The 23,719-nt window shown below is 36.7% G+C and overlaps 1 protein-coding gene across 4 annotated transcripts in view; it reads left to right on the top strand.

Annotated features, from left to right (window-relative positions):
* The window catches only part of SSH2 (slingshot protein phosphatase 2), a 245,388-nt gene that overhangs the window by 89,213 nt on the left and 132,456 nt on the right, over positions 1 to 23,719 (top strand). For all 4 annotated transcript variants that reach the window (XM_036835260.1, XM_036835257.1, XM_036835261.1 and 1 more), the window contains one exon: positions 11,051 to 11,094. In XM_036835260.1, the coding sequence (XP_036691155.1) occupies positions 11,051 to 11,094 (44 nt within the window). The remainder of the gene's footprint in view (positions 1 to 11,050; positions 11,095 to 23,719) is intronic.

Genomic DNA, 23,719 nt, shown 5'->3' with positions numbered 1-23,719 from the left:
CAATTAGTACAGTTGTACCACCATGTCCTGGCTGAACATAAGACCATATGTCCATATTGAGGCCTCAGGCTACCATGAAGGAAATGGACCAAGTGTGAGGTCTTGAGAGAGTGGGATGTGGAATTTCACTTTAATAGAAGGAAACAGAATCTGGACAGGGAGATAAAGACAAGGTCTTAGGCCCCTATTGGTGTACCTGGAGTATTCCTTTAAGCAAGAGGAGCAGTTTGTTCCAGGAGAAGGTATATTCACCCTTCCCAGACAGAGTCCTGACTGCTCCTTACTCTTAGGTTACTTTGAGCAAATTATCTCACTTTCATGAGGCAGTTTCTTCAGCTGAAAAATAAGTATTAATCATACCTGTGCTGCATTTATCCTAGGTTGCCTCAAATGAGATAATAGTCATGAAAAGACTTTAAATTATGGAGTGGCACACAGGCAGAGTCTTATTATCTTATGATGGATGCTGCTTGCTCTCTACCCCATGTTTAAGCACTCATTTTGGATTGACAAACCAAGGATTTGACCAATAATTGAATGGAGATGAGGCACATGATATACTGAGTTAACCTAAGGTGTATTCCTAATTTTGCCACTTACTGGTTACCATACCTTGGGCAATACTTATTGATTAATCTAATATCTACTGAGCATCTTCTGTATGACTGCCACTATACAAACATAGTCCTGCTCTTACAGAGCTTACTGTCTAGGAAGGGAGACGTAAGATCTTTCTGGAGAGCTGAGTTCCCATCGTCACTGATCTCCCTGGCACCTAGCACAGTTATCTGGAGGAGTAGTAGCTCTGTGTACTCTGAGCTTTTTGATGTTTTTCCAGACCTTTAAGACAAATGTTTTCAATCTTAACTGCTTGTCAGTTATCAGGAGCTTTTAAAATGTGCAGATCCTTGGGCCCCACACCTCAGGGTGTGCTGGTAAATGTTCAAAAACCTGTTTTCTGGGTAAGGGCTGCTTTGTAGCATTTGCTGATTTCCCTGGTAAATACTCCTAGCATGGCCAATTTCAGGCTACCAATGTGAGTCTCATAAGATCCCTAAAAATCTAGCAATTGGCTCTAGCACACCACTGGCTTCACCTCAGAGCTAAATAATAAAAGCCTGTAGGCATGAGGCCTGGAGATTTTTGTTATTAAAAAGGTTTTGAATGGAGCCAGAGTTAAGAACCAGTGACCTATGAAGTTTCCATATTGCATGCTTGTCAGATGTGACAGATTCAGACTCGTTGCTTTTTAAAACCAAGTAGCCTCAAGGAGTTGGATCTCTGTGATAGAAAAGACAGTCCAACAACTCTCTAATTATGGCAAGTGGGTAGGTTAAGTCACATATATTAAATAAAATGTTTAAGTGGAATAAGGATTGTAAACAAAAGGCATCCAATAACAGCTCTACACCCAGAGCTCAGGTTTTCTAGTGGGCAGTGACTGGACTGTGATACCCCTTAAACTAGCTGTTGACCAAAGACTTGGTGTTCTTCGGAAACAGTTATTGAAGTCACATTCTAATCAAGCTGGTTTTCTCATCACTGAGGAAGTACCTCATTAACCATTCCAACTGTGTTTCATACATATTTGTATTTGAAAGGAATTCAAAGGAAACACTTGAGAAATAGTAGGTGTCTCACAGAAGTTGTCTATTGCTTGAAATCATGGGCAAGAAAGTTTATTTAGGGCTTCTTAAACCCTGTCATGAGAGCATGGTGTGGCTTTGATGTCGGTAATAAGTATTGCACTGTATTCTGGCTTCCTTATTTTACTTTAATGCATGTTATATCTCTCTAAAATATGACTAGATTGACTCTCTGTTTTGGTTCCTAATACCAGCAAGTACTATACACCTCAATTTAAGCTAGACTTTAAACCAAAGTCAAATTATGTTGGGACTGCTGATTTGATGATGTCTGACCTTCTTACAGACCAGCTTCTCAGATGTGAGTGCCCAGGTTATTCATTCTGGTCCTGGACAGTAGAGTGTGTGTGTGACCACACTTGCAGGTCCTTTCTGATCTTCAGCCTTCCAAATGGGAGGACACTTCATTATAGGCACCAGCCTATAAAAGTATCCCTATGGCCTTCAGTGCATCTTGTACTGACATAAGAATCATCTTCTTTATTCTTTACTCTCCTGGATATCTCTATGGCCCTAGTCTTTAGAAGTTCTACTTCATTAACTATCTTTAACAGCCTTTTTCCTGTCCTGTTCATTTTGCCTACATACTTAATAGCTGGTCACCAGAACTGGTAGAGTTGATTAAAGATGGCTGCAGATTCTTTGCTATTTCTCCCACTGAGAGATAGTGTCTAATTCCCCTCCCCTTGAATCTGGGCTAGACTTCTTTAATACACCAACAGAGCATGGCAGAAGTGACACTGTGCCAGCTCTGAGCCTAGCCTTTTGGAGTTCTAAGCCCCCATGCGAAAAGACCAACCCTGAGGCCACAATGGACTTTGAGAAGGCCCAATCCATAGACGTTCTAGTTGACTTTCCAGTTGAGCCCAGCTTTCCAGTTTTCCAGGCTAAGACGTCAGACATGTGAGTAAAGCTGCCTGGACCCTGACTACTAGCCCATCTTCTAGCTAAATACCACCTGAGTAGCACTGACTGACCTTTAGCAATGCCATGTGGAGCAGAAGAATTGCCTAGCTAAGCACTGCTTGAATTTCTGACCCATGAAATCATGCAATATAATAAATTAGTAGTTTGTTATTAAGCAATGGATAACCCAAACTGCTGGTTCCATCCCCATCGTCTTTGTCTCTTGTTTCTAGGAGAGAATCTAAGCCTTCTCTTACCAGTAACCAAGTGGCAAAATGGTGCCTTTACTTCCTCCTCAAGCCTGTGTTCTTCACGTTTGCTTCTTCCAAAAGCCAGAAGCAGGGCTTTTCTGATTTCGAAGCTCACTTCCATTCTTAGGAAGACTACCAGGTTACTTTATCCTGTCTGACAGACACCTCCCAGTATTAATTTTCTCCCAGGGGCAGAAGTGACTGATGGATAATCTGAAGTCCAGTTAATGGATAATCCGCAACCACTTTTTGTGATCATAGGACTGTTATCTTAGTATTCCTACCTTTATGGACTCATAACATCAATATTACTTGATAGCCTTAACCCGCAATACCCGTACCTTTGCTCCAGCAATTCACAGCTGCTCACCATTCCCTAAATGTCCAGACTCTTACTCCTCTTTCTGTTCCTTTTGCCAACGCTTCTGCCTGAAATACTCTTTCCTCCTATTTTCCATCCAACACAAACCCACTAATTCAAGCCCAGCCTGAAAATTAACTTCTGTGAAGCATATCCAAGCCCCACAGTTAGTCATTTCCTCCTCTGTTGTTTCTATAGCATTTTGAATATCCTCTGCTGTAAGCCAAATGACATATCATTATATTATGGAACTGTCTCCCCTAATACAATGTGAACTATCCAAGGATAAGGGCAGTTTTGCTTAATTTTAATTCCTGGTGCCTAGTACCTAACACATAATAGGTAGTCAATTAGTGTTGAATGAGTGAAAGAATATATAAATGAGAGCAAGTGAATGATTCTGTCTGTTTAACCAAAGGGAAAACCTAAGCTATTACTTCCAGATCTTCGTCACAGGCTAACTCCTGAGCAACAAAAACTATTCTTTTAACCGGCTAAGGAGAAAACATAACTGGCATAGCTCTCACTAGCTGAGAATGCACAGCCAATTAGCTCCAAGTGTTCACATGGTTTTAGTTCACTGCTCTAATCACGCATTCATTCAACTCTTTATCGAGTTCCACCTGCACATAGGGCATTGTGCTAAACACAGAGTGAGATGCAAAGGGAAAATAAGGCAGATTACAGTCTGATAATGGAACATAAAACAAGAACCCAGTGGTAACCCAGAAACAGATCTCGGTAGTGCCACAGGAAACATGCACAGTGACCGTCAGGTTTGGAGGGAGGCAGACAGCCTATCAGTAAAGTGATAGAAGAAATACCATGAACTACTGGCTTTTGAAACCAGCTTTGAATGCTAGGGAAGGATATAGGAGAGGGGAGAGGGGCCTTCCAGGATGATGAAACAGCACAGACAAAGGAAGTTAATAGGTGCTTTTGAAAACTGATGAATGAGTCCACTTGGATTGGAGTGTATGGAAAGTGTAAAGAATCTTGCAACAATAAAGCTTGGGAAATTATTGCTTAACACCTACCTAGCCTGGTGTTTTTCAAGGCTGGCAGCACTTCCAGCCTACTTCTCAGCAAATATGACTTGGATGCGTATGTTTTTTCCAAACATCTTTTACTTAGTTACCTACTTTTATGCTCAGGTATTAAGTAGATTAATAAGAATACATTAATTTTTCAATTCATACTTAATGGTTCCCAAATACCCTAAAATTATGTATTTTATTTTTTAATTGAAGTATAGTTGATTTACAATATTATATTAGTTTCAGGTGTACCACATTAGTGATTCAATATTTTTATAGATTATACTTCATTTAAAGTTATTACAAAATAATGGCTATATTTCCCTGTGCTGTATAATATATCCTTTTTACTTATTATACATAGTAGTTTGTATCTCTCAATCCCATACCCCTATCTTACCCACCCCCTTCCCCCATCTCCACTGGTAACCACCAGTTTGTTCTCTATATCTATGAGTGTGTTTCTGTTTTGTAACAAACATTTGTTTATTTTATTTTTTAGATTCCACATATAAGTGATAACATAGAACATTTGTCTTTCTGTAACTTATTTCGCTGAGCATAATACCCTCTAGGTTCATCCATGTTGTTGCAAATGGCAGAATTTCATTCTTTTTTATGGCTGAGTAATATTCCATTATATATGTATGTATGTATGTATATATATGCCACATCTTCTTTATCCATTCATCTGTTGATGGACACTTAGGTTGCTTCCATATCTTGGCTATTGTAAATAATGCTGCTATGAACATTGGGGTGCATGTGTCTTTTTGAGTCAGTGTTTTCTGAATATCCTAAAATTAAATGCACATTCAGAATCTCACACCATATTGTTTATAGGTCAAATTTTTCTTAAGTACATCAAGAAGAAATTATATTCTTTAAATAAAAACTACTTAACAATAGGACTCTGGAATATTTTTAAAAAGTCAACAAACATGTATTTAATCATTTAATTAGTTTTCCTTATACATCAGAAATTATTCTATTTACTAAGAAGAAACTAATGTTTATCTCTACACTTTTCTCCTTGTGATTTCTAATGTTCTGAGCATGTTGATTACTTGCATTTCTTTTTTCTTTTTTTTTTTTTTTTAACTAACAATATGTGAAGTTACTTGACAAGGTAGGTGGTTATATATGGTCTGGTGTATGCACTTGTTACAATAGAATGGTAAGCATTCTCCCTTTAGCTACCATTTAAATGCCATTATTCAAGATAACTGTATTATCTGGTAATTAATCTTGCTGAATAAGCAATGTTGTATCTTTGCGTTTTGGGCAGTGAATTCCATTGAAATAAGCAAAATCAACACTTTCTTCATTAAAAAAAAAATCCACTTTACCTTAGGCCTACAATGCCTTGACATACTGAGTTTTTTTTGTTTTTGTTTTTGTTTTTTAAGTCTCTTTTTCCAAGTAAGATGAAAGGGAAGCAAATCATTCATTGGCCTGACTATTGTAATGTTAATCTAAGAAAGAAAGAAAAAAGTCATTTGGGGTATTAAGTAGATTATAAATGTGCTTGTGTTAGAAACACTTCTCTGACTTGCTTTTTTTGTGTGCCAAAGGAATTTCCACTCCTTTGGCACTATTTTAAAGTGTAGAAGTCATAGAAGAAAGGTGACAAAGGATATTACTTTATTATAAGCCATGAGAAAAGTTACGCTTTTTTCTGCAGTTCCCTTCCTAACCACTGTCCCGGGGTATAGGTACCAAATGCAGATTCTTAGTTAAGAGGCAGCTGGTTATAGCAGAAATGTAGACCTGAGTTCAAATCGTGACTCCACGTGGCATTTATTGGCATTGTGACCTTTAGCAAGCTGCACAGGGTTGTAGTGCACGTTAAATAAAATAACATATAAAGTACCTGGCCCATAGTAGTGTTAAATAGATGTTAGTTCACCTCTGTAGATGTAACTGTTTTTAGCTGTTTGTGGCCTCTAAGGAAACATCAAGGGTATTTTTGCTTTTTATTTCTCATCGCAATTCTCATAGGTAAAAAAATCTACCAAAAAAGCTGAAAATAATTTGAATTATCCCTTTTGGTCAGCTCATTTTATGTATGAGGGAAAGGATATTAAGTTAGTAATAGCCCATAAACATCTAAAAGAGTACTCAACCTTAGTAGCAGTCAAGGCACAGCAAATTAAGACCATGGTGAGATACATACAACACTAGATTGGCAAAAAAGAAAAAGAAAACATCTGATGATTTTAAGTGTTGGCTAGGATTTAGAACAACTGAACCTCTCACTCCTTCCTGGTGAGAGTATAGATAGGCACAACTACTTTAGGAAATAATTTGGCACTACCTGGTAAACTTGTACCTTTAGTTATTCTGTGACTCTGCATTTCTACTCCTAGGTGTACGTATATCCCATTGACACTCTTGTGCATGTAGACCAAAAGACATTGCAAGGAAGTTATAGCAGCATGGTTGATGTCACCAAAAACTGGAACAGTCCAATCTATCTGAGTAGAATGGGTAAACTTTGATATATTCCTATAATGCAGTCTTTTACCCCAGCAAAAAAATGAATGAACTGTAGCTATAGGTAATAAGTGGATGAATCTTATTAACATAATATTTAGTTTTTAAAAAACATATTGGTGTAAAAATAAAATACAGTGTGTGTGTGTGAAAAAAATTTAAAAATAAAAAAATAATAAACATATTGGGAAGACTGCATAAGTGTAATACAATTTTTAAAGCCCCCAGACAATCAAAACTAAATAATATATTGTTTAACAATATAGACATCATGGAATTTTTTTAATAGTGGAATAAAAAATAATGCAAAGAACCAATATGTAAATTAAAATGAAATTCTAAAAAATATTCAAATAATACAAAATAAGGCAGAAAAGGAGAAACAGAGGTATAAAGGTATAGGGGACAAACAGAAAATAAATAGATTTGGTTCTACCATGTTACTAACTATATCAGTAATTACATTAAATGTTAATGGAGACAAAGTGAGAGAGTGGCATGGACATATATACACTACCAAACGTAAAATAGATAGCTAGTGGGAAGCAACCGCATAGCACAGGGAGATCAGCTCGGTGCTTTGTGACCACCTAGAAGGGTGGGATAGGGAGGGTGGGAGGGAGGGAGATGCAAGAGGGGAGAGATATGGGAACATATGTATATGTATAACTGATTCACTTTGTTATAAAGCAGAAACTAACACACCATTGTAAAGCAATTATACTCCAATAAAGATGTTTAAAAAAAATGTTAATGGACTAACCACTACAATTAAAAGGCAAAGATTGTCACAATGGGTAAAATAAAGCAAGATCCAACTACATTCTGTCTATAAAAGACATTCTGTAAATTATAAAGAGATTGAAAAATATACCTTGCAAACAGTGAGCATAAGTCTGGAGTAGCTATGTTAATATTAGATAAAGTAGATTTCAACATAAAATGTCTTACTAGAAGATAAAGGTATCCTGAAAAATAAGAATCAAGTTAAAGGATTTATATTTCCTTCAAAACTTACTATGAGCTATAGTAATAAAGATATAGTACTGGCATAAAGAATGACAAGTAGATCAATAGAACAGAATAAAGAACCCAGAAGTAGACCTCACTTACACTGTCATTTGATTTTTTACAAGGAGCCAAGTTATCCAATGGAGAAAGGAAAGTCTTTTCAATAAATGTGCTTGAAAACTCGAAATCGATAGGGGAAAAAAAAAGAGCCTCCACCCCATCTCACACCACATACAAATATTTATTCAGGATAGATCATAGACCTTATATATAAAACCATAAAGGTTTTAATAAGAAAATATTATAGAGTATCTTTGTGACTAAAGGGTAGGCAAAGGTTTCTGAAGACATAGAAAGCAGTAACTATAGGAGAAAAAAATTTCCAATTAGACTTCAATTACAACTCTCACACATTGTTGATAAGCGTGTAAAGTGGTATAAGCACTTTGGAAGCCCTGGTAATTTTCTCTAAAATTACACATGCATGTGTTCCATGACCTAAAAAAAACCAAAAGCACATGTCCACCAAAAAAATGGCAAAGAATGCTCATGTAAAAGTTTTATTCATAATAGACAAAAACTCAAACATCCTGGGTATATATATCAATAGGAGATGAATAAACAAACTGTGGTATATTCATACAATGGAATCCTCAGGGATAAAAAGGAATGAACTCCTTTTACATACCATAACATAGATGAATCTCAAAAACATTATGCTGAGTGAAAGAAGCCACACACAAAAGAGTACATACTATATGATTCTATTTATGTGAACAGGGAAACCATTTAAATGGAGTCATATGCTATATACTAATTTTTGATGGAAAAGAATTGTGGTGGAAGAAAAGTAAGAACAGTGGCTGCCTCTAGGTTGTGGGTGGTGCCAGGTGTTAAATGAGAGAAATTTCTGAGCTGATAGAAATGTTGCATTTCTTGATAAAAGTTTGAGTTACACAGATACATACATTTGTCAAAACTCATTGAATGGTGCACTTAAGATTTGTGCATTTATTTCATTGTATATACATTTTACCTTAAAAGAAAAAAAAGAACTGTAATACCGAATTCTAATTATGTGCATTTAAGGGCAAGTACACTGTAAACTACTTTGAAATGCAACAGAAGAATAAGATGGATTGATCAGTGAGGCAGAAAGATGAATAGAGAAGTGATAACGCAAATATAAAAAATGTTACTGGTAGAATCCAGACGGTGGATACACAGGTTCACTATAAGATGTTTCAGCTTTTCTGTATGTATGAAATTTTTTATAGTAGAATGAAAGCAAGAAAATTATAAACTTAAAATTCAAGATAGTGGGACTTCCCTGGTGGTCCAGTGGTTAAGACTCTGCGCTCCCAATGCAGGGGGCCCGGGTTCAATCCCTGGTCAGGGAACTAGATCCCGCATGCCACAACTAAAGATCCTGCATGCCGCAACATAAGATCCTGCACGGGGCAACGAAGATCCCACGTGCAGCAACTAAGACCCGGTGCAGCCAAATAAATAAATAAATAAATATTTTTAAAAAAATTCAAGATAGTACTCACATCTTGGGAGAAGGATAAGAATGGGAGATAGGAAATAAGCACACAGGTAAATGCAAAGGTATTGGTACTATTCTAGCTTTTAAGTAGAATGTTGTTCACAGGTATTCATTTTATTATTGTGCCTCATAATTTACATATATTTTAAATATATCTATTGTCATATAATTTTTCATACAATTAAAAAATGAGAAGAATACATCAGAAGTAGAGATCTATTAACCACTGATAACAATAATGAAGCATTATTTGTTAAATGAGATTCCAGGAAATCATTTCTATTTATTACAGTTCCCTTGGGCTCCAAAATCTAACATTTATCTTTGCTTATGAGTCTTCTCATTTTCATTCTTGCAAACTTTCCAGGTTCTGACTATTGACTCTAGAGACGATCGGTTCTTTTCATTTTAGCACCATTCTTTTCACTTCCTAAAGGGCATACTTCTGAACCTAAAACTTCCCCTGTCGGCAGAGTGTAATATACTATGACAGCTCCCCTGTCCTCCCTCTGAGGGTAGGATCTTTGCTGTCTTCTTCCCTTTGTGCAAGATAATGGGCATACCTGAAATCAATAATGAAAATAAAATGGGAATAAAAGTTATAGAGCTGGCCGTGGCTGCCCAGGAATGGAGGTAGAATGATGTAGAGGTGAATGGGGATGGTTCCATAAACTCAAAAAAGTAGGTGACTTATCGGCAGACAGTACACGTATTGTTTGAGATTGTTTTTCTCCTCCTATTTTTGTGTTTGCCAAATAGGGCAAAAGTGACCAGAGTGCAAATATAAAATGTCAGAGAGCAAACTTAAAGAAAAAGTTAGCACCTCAACATCATTAATTCTCTCATCTTTTCTCACTTTTCCTTCATGTTGCTATTCGTGTCTCCATGAAGATCTGTATAGTATCTTAACATATAATAATTCCTAACCTAGGTTAGGGAGGGGTGAATGATATGCTTTTTCAATGTGTTGGGAGACAGTATTTTATCAGTTTTAATTCTAGCTTTACTACATGAGTTTCCTTTAGCAACTTAACTTCTTTCCTTTCTGTGAATTTCAGTTTCTGTAAAATATTCATATTTCATTGAGCCTAAATTGCCATAGGTATAACACCCTCAGTTATTTTATGTGCCACTAAAAAAAAATAAATATTGCAATTAAACTATGATTCAGTGCTTTTTAGTCACATTGATTGTAAATTTATCCCAATTTATGTGTATGTGTCAGAATCAGTGAAACTAGGGTACCGTCAACCTTCTGAGTTTATAAGGAATAAGTTGGACAATGTACTTAAAGTGTTGAGCAAGGCACCTGGCATGTTATAAATACTCAATAAGTAGTAGCCATTAAGGTGATGGTGATGTGATCATGAGCACTTTGCAAAATGGTGTTCATTGTTTAGATTGTTCTTTGGGGATCAGAATCATTAATAGATCATCTTGATGAGATTTGTTGGTGAAAGTCAGAATACCCACTCATTTTAATTTTAAGTAACATAACAGTAACATAGCATCTTCATTTGGTTTTCAGAGGTAATTCTTTTAATTATGAGCACTTTGTTATTAAAAAAAATTTGTAGACTATTGTGAAAGTTTCCTCCAGGAATAAATTATGTTGATATATATCAACTCCCTGAGTTGGTTGAAGTCACTTTTTATGGAGAGAATTTAGTTTAAGTACACAGCATCGATGAGATATTCCTACATGTAAAGCTTAGTAAAATTACATTGTTGGTATTATGATATGAGACCTCAGGTTTTAAATTATTTTTTTTCTCATTTTCCTGTCTATATAGGAGGCAGACAGTGGGGAGGAGGAATGCCGATCACAGCCCAGGAGGTATGTTTGTTCATTACATCCTATAGTATTTCTGTAGTTAGTGTGTTTTCTCTAATTCTTTTTCAGTGTTGTCAGATTAGTTTATCCTCGTTTTCCAAGATGCTTAGTTGGTCTCTCAAAATGGAATTACTTTAAGAATCCAGTTACTGGGCTTCCCTGGTGGCGCAGTGGTTGAGAATCTGCCTGCCAATGCAGGGGACACGGGTTCGAGCCCTGGTCTGGGAAGATTCCATATGCCGTGGAGCAGCTGGGCCCGTGAGCCACAATTACTGAGCCTGCGCGTCTGGAGCCTGTGCTCCGCAACAAGAGAGGCCACGATAGTGAGAGGCCCGTGCACCGCGATGAAGAGTGGCCCCCGCTTGCCACAACTAGAGAAAGCCCTCGCACAGAAACGAAGACCCAACACAGCCATAAATAAATAAATAAATAAATACTTTAAAAAAAAAAAAAAAAAAAGAATCCAGTTACTGGGACTTCCCTGGTGGCACAGTGGTTGAGAATCTGCCTGCCAATGCAGGGGACATGGGTTTGAGCCCTGGTCCGGGAAGATCCCACATGCCATGGAGCAACTAAGCCCATGCACCACAACTACTGAGCCTGCGCTCTAGAGCCTGTGAGCCGCGTGCTGCAACTACTGAAGCCCACGTGCCTAGAGCCGGTGCTCTGCAGCAAGAGAATGCACCACAATGAGAAGCCCGCGCACTGCAACAAGGAGTAGCCCCCGCTCACCACAACTAGAGAAAGCCCATGCCCAGCAACGAAGACCCAACGCAGCCAAAAAAAAAAAAAAAAATTAAGAATCCAGTTACTGACTCAGAAAGATTTTAAATGGTAGACTGCATTATGTTGTGCACCTGAAACTAAGATAATGTTGTACGTCAGTTATACCTCAATAAATAAAGTAACTAATTACTTTAATTAAGTGGTAGATTTCTCTTTTTTTAATGCAGAAAGGCCAGTATTGGCCCAGCTTTAGACCCAAGTCTCTAGAACTGTCTTGGGTAATAAAAAAGCAAATTTTCCTTACCTTTTAGGAAAATGTCAACTAAGGAACATTTCAGCCTTCGGTTTTATACTTATTTTTGTCATTCATTTTGATAGGTTTTGGCAATTTTTACAGATTGGTTAATATTTCACTTCCTCCATACAAAGAATATACTAAGTAACTTACCCAATCTTTTAAAATACAATGAAATTTTTTTTTTCCCTCTCATGGAATAGTGGGCATGTTATAAGGATACCAATACCTGCTGCCATTAAAAGAAAAAAATTATGAGAGACATCTAGGACATATATAATAACATTTCTGTTATCTTCTTTAAAATTTTTTATGGTAGTATTAAAGATTCAATAGTTCAGAATTCACTGAAATCCTTAAAACTTTGAAAGTCTATAATAACAATGTCAATGTTGTATGCAACAAACTATATTATATGGTATTTTAATTTCTCAAGATTGCATGGAATTCAACTTTCCTGTTATAAACATTATTATACTGTGACACAATAGGGTACATCTTTTGTAAGAAATAAGTGCCTTTTAAAAATATTTGTTTAAATGTCTGTGAAATAAAATGTTTTTTTTTAATCAACTCCCTCCCACAAGAAATAGTCCTGGTAAGTTCTAGATGGTCATTTAAATGCTACCAAATTTGTGTCCTCTGAACTCAATCACAAGAGCTATTCTAGATGATACTGAGAACGGATACAATAAACGTGTTCATTGTAGAGAAGCTGGCTAAAGGGCGTGCTTCCTTAATGATAAATTGTCGTGTATTTGTTGATGTATATATACCTCACTTGTGTAAACCACAACTTAATATAAAAATAGTTCCTTTTCATCAGTAACTGAGGTTATTGGCAATATTTTTCCTGCCTTATCACAAAAATTTAGGCTTAAAGCTTAATTTCTCACTGTCTCTTAGGGAAGATCTGACAGTGAAGTGTCATTCTTTTGCATAGGACTAAGGGACAGAAACCTAGAAGAAATTTTAGCTCATTGTTTACCAGAGACATCATAACCTTATTCCCATTAGAATGAAAAAGGATTCCAAAGGATTCTTAAATTTTCTATTAGGCCAGATTTAAAGATCTCTGGGTTAATTTCTATATGCATCTACTGGGATAATTGTCCCCCAGAATTACATAATGATGAGGCAATGCAAGTCTATTTTCTTATTCACAGCACTGAATTGTCAAGCCATTAAGAACCATAAAAACAGTATATCATTGAAACTAATACCAATTCCAGGTAATAAAAAAAGATGTTGCATTAATCTCTTATTTTAACCAAATATCATTTATTGGGAAAGTCATAAGTTAAAAGTAATCTTTTAGTATAATTAGCTCAAACTATGCTGCCTTTAAAAACCAATGTTCACAGGCAAAAACAATAACAAAAATAGATAAATTAGACTGCATCAAAATGTAAAACTTCTGTGCATCAAAGAACACAACAAAAGAGTGAAAAGGCAACCCACAGAATGGGAGAAGATATTTGCAAATCATATAGCTAATAAGGGATTAATATCCAGAATATAAAAAGAACTCTTTTACAACTCAGCAAGAAAAAAACAAACAACCTGTCTTAGTCAGCTTGGGCTCCTATAACAAAATACCATAGATTGAGTGGCTTAAATTTCAGACATTTGTTTCTCACGGTTCTGGAAGCTAGTAGTCCAAGATCAGTGTGCTGGCAGATTTGCTTCCTGATGAGAACCCTCTTCCTGGCTTGTAGACAGCTGCTTTCTTGCTGAGTCCTCACATGGCTGTAAGAGAGAGGGTGCTCTGCTCTCTTCCTCTTCTTGAATGTACACTAATCCTATCATGTTGGCCACACCCTCATGACATCATCTAACCCTAATTTCCTCCCAAAGGCTCCCATCTCCAAATATCATCACATTGGAGGTTGGCTTCAGCATACAGATTTGGGGGGCACATAAACATTTAGTCCATAACATTCCACCCATGCCCCCCAAAATTCATCTCCTTCTCACATAGAAAATACATTCATCACATCCCAACAGCCCCAAAGGTCTTAACTCGTTCTAGCATCGACTCTAAAGTCCAAAGTCTTATCTAAATATCATCTAAATAAGATATGGGTGAGACTTGAGGCAAAATTCCTCTCCAGCTATGAACCTGTGGAATCAGATTAATTATACACTTTAAAATACAATGGTAGGACAGGCATAGGCTAGACATTCCCATTCCAAAAGGGAGAAATAGAAAGGAAAGAAAAGATGACAGGGCCCAAGTAAGTCCAAAACTTAGTGAGACAAATCCCATTAGATCTTAAGGCTCAAGAATAATCCTCTTTGGTTTGATACTGTGCCTTCTAAACCCAGTGGGGAAGTAGTCCTGCCTTCAGGACTCACTGGAGTAGTGGTGTCATTTCCAGGGATCACCTGAGTAGCCCTGCACTTCTGGCTCCCTTGGAGTACCACCCATGCAGTGTTCTGCAAGGGCCCACCTACCTGGCACCTTTGAAACGGACGTGGAGGCAGCCTTGCCTGTCAGCCCTCGCACTCTTGGCGTGTGGTGGGAGTAGCAGCCTTGACGATCTCTGAATCTTTTTGGGGTACTCTTCCCTTTTCTTGGAGAATGTTCATGTTCACAGCCTCCCTTCATTCTGTCTCATTTTCTGTTTCTGATCTTCAGTGAGATTCCATAGGATGTTACAATGATGGAAGAATTGGCTGCTCTTTACAAAAAAAAAGAGTAATCTAGTAACAAGCACGCTAAAATTAAGAATTCAAAGAGGTAATGAATTGAGTGTGAATATTGCTAGAAACCAAAATTAGTAAGTTAGAAACTAAACTTCACAGAATTAAAAAGTGAAAATTAAAACATGTTTTAACCATTGTGTTAGCAAAGATTTAGATTATTAGTATCCAAAAAAATAGCATTTTCTGCCTTATAAATTGGTACAACCTTTTTAGAGTGTAAGTTAGCAGTATCAATTAAAATTCAAAATATTCTGGATTTGGACCCAGAACTTCCACTTTTAGAAGTTAATCCAGAACAAAGAGATGGACCCAAGAGTATTTGTTGCAACATTTTTTCTAAACTTGGAAACATCCCAAATATTGATTAATAAAGAAATAACTAACCAATATTTCTATTGTGTATAGTACTCAAAATGTTTAATAAATGTTAATGTGTGGGAAAAAATTAGAAATTACCATATGATCCAGCAATTCCCTTTCTGAGTATATACTCAAAATAACTAAAAGCAGGGTCTTGAGAAATTTGTGCACCCATGTTCACAGCAACATTATTAGCCAAAGGGTAGAAGCAACCCAAGTATCCATAGACAGATAAATGGATAAACAAAATGTAATATATACGTATAATGGAATATTATTCAGGCGTAAAAAAGTAGGAAATCCTGCAATTTATGATGAACCTTGAGGACATTATGCCAAGTGAAAAAAGGCAGTCCCAGAAGGATACATATTGTATGATTCCACTTATATGAGGTACCTACTGTAGTCGAATTCTCAGAGATGGGAAGTAGAATGTTGGTTGCCAGGGGATAGGGGAGGATGGATAGGGAGTTATTTAATGGGTACAGAATTTCATTTTTGGAAGAGAAAGAAGTTCTAGAGATGGATGGTAGTGATAGTTGAACAACAAACAACAGTGTGAATTACTTCATGCTTTGTACACTTAAAAATAGTTATTTAAGAGGGCAAATTTTATGTTATATGTATTTTACTATAATTAAAAAACAAATGATCTACTCATGTCACACCAGCTCCTTTTTATGATATCTAACTCTGGCACTGCTTTGTCGTTCCCAGGAGATAAGCATAAAAAAATAATAATTGTAGAGCTAAAAATCAGGTTGTGTATTATTACTTTTTTGATAAAAATATAAATGGATGAAATTCAGTTCCAGTCTTGTCCTTTTTTTTCCTTTATAAATTTATTTATTTATTTTTGGCTGCGTTGGGTCTTAGTTGCTGCGCACAGGCTTTCTCTAGTTGTAGCGAGTGGGGGCTACTCTTCGTTGCGGTGTGCGGGCTTCTCATTGCGGTGGCTTCTCTTGTTGCAGAGTATGGGCTCTAGGCATGTGGGCTTCAGTAGTTGTGGCACGTGGCCTCAGTAGTTGTGGCTCACGGGCTCTAGAGCACAGGCTCAGTAGTTGTGGCTCACAGGCTTAGTTGCTCCGTGGCATGTGGGATCTTCCTGGACCAGGGCTTGAACCCATGTCCCCTGCATTGGCAGGCGGATTCTTAACCACTGTGCCACCAGGGAAGTCCCTCCAGTCTTTTCTTTTGCATATTTATGAACTGATAGCTTTTCGTCTTCTTGTGTCATAACCCACTTTGCTGACTTGGGAACAGCCAGGAAGGTAACTATAAAACGAAACCATATAACACACCAATATTCAACCATTTTGATTTATAAATGGCTATCTCATATGAGTCAACCTAATAAAATTGCAAGATAATAAATAAAAGTGAGCAAAAGAAAGATGCCATTGAAATAAATCTTGAAATCCCAAGACATCTTTTTTAAGGTGACTAGTTGTGGAAGGAAACAAAGTACCTTAGATCTAAACTTGGAAAATATTTTAATTATAGTAGAATTCTCCCATTTCTGTATATATGAACTCTAAGCTAAGAATTGTATAAAGTAAAGAGAAAAGGAATAACCTTTAGGAATTTGTCTTTTGGGTCAGCAATTTATAGTATTGTACAATAATATAGTTTCAAACATCTCAAAGAAATCCCACCCACCCCCCGTACTACTTTTTTTAGGCAAATGAATGTTTAAGCCACTCAGGACGGTTTTTATGTTTTCTCCCCTCAACTCAAGCAACATGTATAATATTTGTTACTTTTTTTAGTTACTCTGAATGTGTAGTTATTTTTCATGTTTAGCCCTAAACCTCTCCTGTTTTTAAACGTAATTTCTTCCTCTTCAGTTTTTCATAGACATAAAGAATTACTTACCATCTACTGAAAAAGTTCTGCACCTTTGAAAACGTGTTATTTTCTCTTAAGTACTTCAAACCTAACAATGAAAGTTTTGTTGCAGGTGGGGAAGAGAGAGAGCAAGCAGTGTGGGCCAGAGGAGTATCAGAAAATATCCTGGGAAGAGTTGGGTCTTGAACGAATGGGATTAGATAGGAGAACAGAAGAAGAGCATTCCAAATATAGGAGGATGGGGAGAGTGGGAGGATATCCCCAGAAGTCTGGAAGTAGGTGCTAATGTGTTCCAGGGACAATAAGAAGACAATTGTCTATATCTTAAGAGCAGAGGAGTTTTGATTTGATAGATCTTTGTCTAGAAGAATGGCATGAATGCCAGAAAAGAGTCTGCCAGTGTTATGCAGTATGAGAGGAGGCAGGAAAATGACTCAGGAAGCTGTTGCAGGCAAATGGCTAGAGGTGGGCAATCACTTCCAACTGACAGCAGCATGAGGACAGGGACTGTGTCTTTTATCTCAGTATCCACAGCAATTAGCCTGTAGTTGCCACTCAGTAAATGCTTGTTGAATGAATGAATGAATGAAAGAGAATAGAATATTGGTTGATATCTTTACTAGAAATGATATAGTTGAAAAAGAGAACTTCTGTGAACACATATGAAGAGTTCACCTTTGAACATGTGAGGCAACAGGGCAGTAGTCAAGTGGAAACAGCTTGAAGACGGCTGAAAGAAAACATGGAATCAGGGTATGTCTTTGTGTAAGATATAATTTCACAATGGTACTGTGTTACTAATGCATTCATTTTGTGGCCAACTCTTTCTTCCAGATCTCTATTTGGTACCTTGTGAAGTTCTCTTTCTCTTGCATTTGCTCTGTTTATTTTTTTAGTTTTGAGATATGACTTCATTTAATTTCAGCCTATTTAGTGAAATAATTTTTGTATGGGTTTAAATATCATAATGACAGTAAATACTACATTGCCCATCTTTAGGCTGTGGAAGGAAAACAGATGTACTTCTACCTGAGTATATGTTCTAGTTAAAGAATTTGTTAACCTAGAGAATAAGAGTATTCTACTTAAAATTAAAAAAAAAGTAAAGAGGAAAAGTCTGCTGTAAAAATGAACTGATAATTTATCCTCATATGTATATTTTTTAATTTTGAAGGAGTCTCATAGAAAAATTGCTGATACAGTACAAGGAACTTTTTTTTCTGAGGCATTTGATAGTAAGATGCCCCCCTCACCTCACTTTTCTATTTTAAGAAACAGAATGATGATATTAATATTTCATGGAGAAGGCTTTTATTGAACTTATAGCAGAATATGTGTGTGTATGTGATTGATTGATTTACAAAAGTAGAGCTTTCCATGTATTTAAAAACCGTCTCTAACTGATGATAGTGAAACTCCTCATCTTTTGCTTTTGGCCCTCCTGAAGTCTGAATCTCCACCTCCCACCATATGGGTTACTATTCTGATCCAGAGAACTTTCAGCTGTTTATAAATATTTTGATGTGGCCACCAGGGGATGTAGTGAGCTATCCTCTCATCTTCTTGAGTTCTGCCACTGTATGGAGTAGCCCCTTTAAATTGGTAAGTGCACACTTTGAAAGGTTCTTTTCCTAGCCACTCAACAAGAGTAAGAATTTTCACTTCCCTGAAGTACTCTGTGTTTCTGAAGAATGTATTCACAGATTCTATTTTATATTTATCTGACATGTTCTGCTTCTGGTAGCTACGATAGGCATTTCTCTTAAATCTGACTTGAAAAGCAAACTAATTATTGCAGCCATAATGAAATTAGGTATATCTTTTAAAGCTAGGTAAATAATTTTACTTGGTTTTTTTCTTTTAATAATTTTACTTTTTCCCCCCCAGATGTTATTCTTCAGGGTATTAAAAAAAAAAAAAAAAAAAAAAGAGAGAAAACAATTTCCCCTCAATTCTTGACTTTGCCAAAGTAAGTTTTTGAAAAGTTGTTTTCTTATAGTATAAAACTCCAGAGACTAATAAAGTGTCAAATACCTATTACTGCTGGGAGAGGATTCTGGGAAGATAGTGGAGTAGGAAGCACCAGGAATCTGGCTCTCCACCTCGACAACAAATTGCACTGGCAGAATCTGTCTGACGTAACTATTTTGGAACTCTGGAGTCTGTTGAAGGCCTGCAACTACTAGGGGAAGAACTGGAGGGTAAATTGTGGTCAATTTCAGCTTTTAGCTCTTAGTAGCTATCCATCCCTCCCCCTCAGCCACATGGTAGGCAGCTGTGCACATGTTCCTGGTGTAGCTTGCACACGGCTCATATAAGATGGGGTGGGCAAAAAAGACCCTGTCCTCCAGATATCAGGGATCTGTGATCTGATAACTGAGTGCCACTTACGATCATAGAGGTGCAGACAAAGGGGCAGGCAGCCAGTGTTGCTGCATCTCCCCCCTTTGTTGCAAGCCCCTCTCCCTCATGCTGAAGTGACATCCAGGGATTTAAAGGGCTAGCACCCTTTTTTTCTCCCCCTTCACTTTTTGCCTTTCCACCTTTTGGGAGTCAGACATTAAAGAGAGGACTTCAAAAACAGCTCATATAGGGGGAAAATTAGAATGTGTCCACATATGCCTAGGGAAGGGCTCAGAAAAGACCTGAGAAGACCTTAAGCTTACATCTCAGACTGATCCTTGGCACAGAGATGGCCTACAGCAATCAAAAAAACAAAAACAATAACAAAAAAATAGTAAACCCTGGGGAAGGTGGAGAATCTGATTTCCAAAGTTACCACATTATTAGATTCAAATGTCCAGTGTTCAACAAAAAAATCACAAGGCATACAAAAAACAGTAAAGTATGACCCATTCAAAAGAAAAAAATAGCAGAAACTGTCCCTGAAAAAGACCTAATGGCAGATATACTATACAAAGACTTTAAAACAACCATCTTAAAGATGTTCAAAGAACTAAAGGAAAATGTGGAGGAAGTTATGAAAATGATGTGTGAACAAAATGGAAATGTCAATAAGGAGATAGAAAATCTAAAAAGAAACCAAAAAAGAGCTTCTGGAGCTGAAAATTACAGTAAAATTAAAAATTTGCTGGATGGATTCAGAGGCAGATTTGAGCAGGCAAGAGAAAAGATCATCAAACTTGAAGATAGGACAATGGAAATTATCAAGTCTGAGGAATAGAAAGAAAAAGGACTGAATAAAAGCAAGCAGAACTTAAGGGACTTACGGGACATCATCAAGAGGACCAACATACATATCATGGGAGACCCGGAAGGATGAGAGAGAAAGAGCCAGAGCAAATATTTAAAGAAATAATGGCTAAAAACTTCCCAAATGTGGGTGTTCCCTGGTGGCCTAGGGGTTAGGATTCCAGGCTCTCACTGCGGTGGCCCAGATTCAATCCCTGGTTCGGGAACTGAGATCCTGCAAGCCACGTGGCACAGCCAAAAATCAACAACAACAACAAAAAAAACCTTCCCAAATTTGTTGAAAGACACAGTATAAATATCCAAGAAGCTCAACAAACTCCAAGTAAGATGAACTCAAAGAGACCCACACTGAGACACATTATAATAAAACTTTCAAAAGACAAAGACACAGAATCTTGAAAGCATCAAGAAAGAAGTGCTTCATCACATACAAGGGATCCCCAAGAAGAATATCAGCAGATTTCTCATCAGAAATCTGGAGGCCAGAAGTTTTCTTATCAGAAACTTTGGAGGCCAAAAGACAATGGGCCAATATATTCAAAGTTCTGAAAGAAGAAAACGGTCAACCAAGAATCCTATATCTGGCAAAACTGCCCTTCAAAAGAGAAAGAGAAGTTAAGATATTCCAAATAAATAAAAGCTGAGGGAGTTTATGACCACTAGACCTGCCCTACAGGAAATGCCCAAGGGCTTCCTGTAAGGTAAAATGAAAGGACGTCAGATAGTAACTCAAAGCCGTATGGAGATATAAAGATTTCAGTAAAGGTAAATACATGAGCAATTATAAAAGCTAGTATTATTGTATCCTTGGTTTGTAACTGCACTTTTTATTTTCTGCGTGATTTAAGAGACTAATACATTTAAACTAAAAAACCCCCAATGATTAGTGTAAAAGCTAGTGTTTCTGTAACTCTGGTTTATAACTCCAAATCTTGTTTTATACATAATTTAAGAGACTAATACATTTAAAAGAATTATTAGTTTATGTTTTGGGACACCATGAATAATGGTGTTGTGACATCAGAAACTGAAAGGAGTGGAGACAGAGCTGTAAAGGAACAGAGTTTTTGTATGTTATTGAAGCTAAGCTGGTATAAGTTGAATTCAGAGTGTTAAAACTTTAGGTTGTTAAGTGTAATCCTATGATAACCACAAAGAAATTAGCTATAGAACATACACAAGAGGAAATGAGAAAGGAATTTAAACATTTCACTACAAAAACTCAACAAAACACAAAAGAAGACAGTAATACGGGGAAATAAGGGACAAAAAAAGCTTTAAGGCATGTGTAAAATAAATAGCACAATGAGAGAAACAAGTCCTTTCTTATCAGTAATCACTTTAAGTGTAAATGAGTCCATGAACCTCTTCAAACAAAAGGCAGAGATTGACATAAGGGATAAAAAATACATGACCCAACTACAAGAGACTCACTTGAGATCCAAAGACACAATCAGGTTGAAAGTAAAAGGATGGAAAACGATATTCTATGCAAATAGTAACCAGAAGAGAGCAGGGGTGACTGTACTAATTATCAGATAAAGTAGAGTTCAAATCAAAAAGGTTACAAGAGACAAAGAGGGATGTTCTGTATTAACAAAAGATTTGGTGCAGCAAGAAAATATAACAGTTATAAACATTTATGCACTTAATGACAAACCATCAAAATGTATGAAGCAAAAACAGAATTGAAGGGAGAAATAGACAGTTCTATAATAATAGTTGGAGATTTCATTACCACACTGAAAATAATGTATAGAACAATCAGACAAAAGATAAGTAAGGAAATAGAAGACTTAACACAATAAACCAACTAGATCTAACAGACATATACAGAACACTACCCAACAACAGTAGAATACACATTCTTCTCAAGTGCACATGGGACATTTTCCAAGATGGACCATATGTTAGGCCGCAGATTAAGTCTCAATAGATTTTAAAAGATAGATCTCATACAGAGTGTCTTCTAAGATCACAATGGAATGCAGTTAGAAATCAGTAACAAAAGGAAAACAGGAAAATTATGGAAATTAAACAACACACTTTTAAACAACCAGTGCATCAAAGAAGAAATTACAAGGGAAATTAGAAAATACTTAAGAGTCAAATGAAAACAACACAGCATACCAAAATTTACAGGACACACACAGCAAGAGCAGTGCTAAGGGGGAAATTTATAGCTAAAAATTTTTACATTGAAAAGTAAGAAGGATCTCAAATCAACAAACCAACCTTACACCTGAAGGAACTAGGAAAAGAAGAACAAACCAAACCCAAAGCTAACAGAACGAAGGAAATAATAAAGATTAGAGCAGAGATAAATGAAGTGGAGACTAGAAAATCAGTAGAGATAATCGATGAAACAGAAAGTTCGTTCTTCAAAAAGATTAACAAAACTGACAAATTCTGGTGCTAGATGGACTAAGAATAAATGAGAGAAGACTAAAATTACTAAAATCAGGACTTCCCTGGCAGTGCAGAGGTTAAGACTCCACACTTCCAATGCAGGGGACGTGGGTTCTATCCCTGGTCAGGGAACTAAGATCCCACATGCCACGTGGCCAAAAAATAAAATTAAAAAAAAACTTACTGGGGCTTCCCTGGTGGTGCAGTGGTTAAGAATCCATCTGCCAATGCAGGGGACACGGGTTCGAGCCCTGGTCCGGGAGGATCCCACATGCCGCGGAGCAACTAAGCCCGTGCGCCACAACTACTGAGCCTGCGCTCTAGAGCCCGCGAGCCACAACTACTGAAGCCCATGCACCTAGAGCCTGTGCTCTGCAACAAGAGAAGCCACCACAATGAGAAGCCTGCTCACTGCAACAAAGAGTAGCCCCCGCTCACTGCAACTAGAGAAAGCCTGTGTGCAGCAACAAAGACCCAGCGCAGCCAAAAATAAATAAATTAATTTAATTAAATTATTTAAAAAATTTACTAAAATCAGCAATAAAAGTGGGGACATTACTACTGATTCTACAGAAATAAAAAGGATTATAAAAGTGTACTATGAACAATTGTACACCAACAGATTGGATAATCTAGATGAAATGGACAAATTCCTAGGTTGTCCTTAAATAAAATTGATACTTTAAAAAATGTATTAAGGAATAATTGACAAATATACAACAACATTTTATAGGTAAAGCTTGAGTCTTCAAACAGGAAGGTTAAAAATGTAAAATTATGCCTCAAGCAAAATAAAAAGTTCTCAGTAATTAACAATTATTTATGTATTAACTACTAAAACCAAGGAGACATCTCCCTATAAGAACTAGATAGTGCTGTAAGTTATAAGATCTAACAATTAAATAACTGATAATAGCAATGAATTTTTAATTTTAACCACAATCCAATATGTTTCTGTACCTTTTTGAGTTAAAAGAAAACGTCTACTTTCAGTAATCGCAAAGTGCTATGCAAATATTCTTTTTTAAGTTTATCCTTTTAAAAAGACATTGTCAGTGAGCTGCAAGA

Source organism: Balaenoptera musculus, chromosome 20 (genome assembly GCF_009873245.2).
Source record: "Balaenoptera musculus isolate JJ_BM4_2016_0621 chromosome 20, mBalMus1.pri.v3, whole genome shotgun sequence".
Classification (NCBI taxonomy): Eukaryota; Metazoa; Chordata; class Mammalia; order Artiodactyla; family Balaenopteridae; genus Balaenoptera; species Balaenoptera musculus.
Note: the sequence above shows the minus strand (reverse complement) of the source record. Positions and strands in the feature narration are given on the sequence as shown.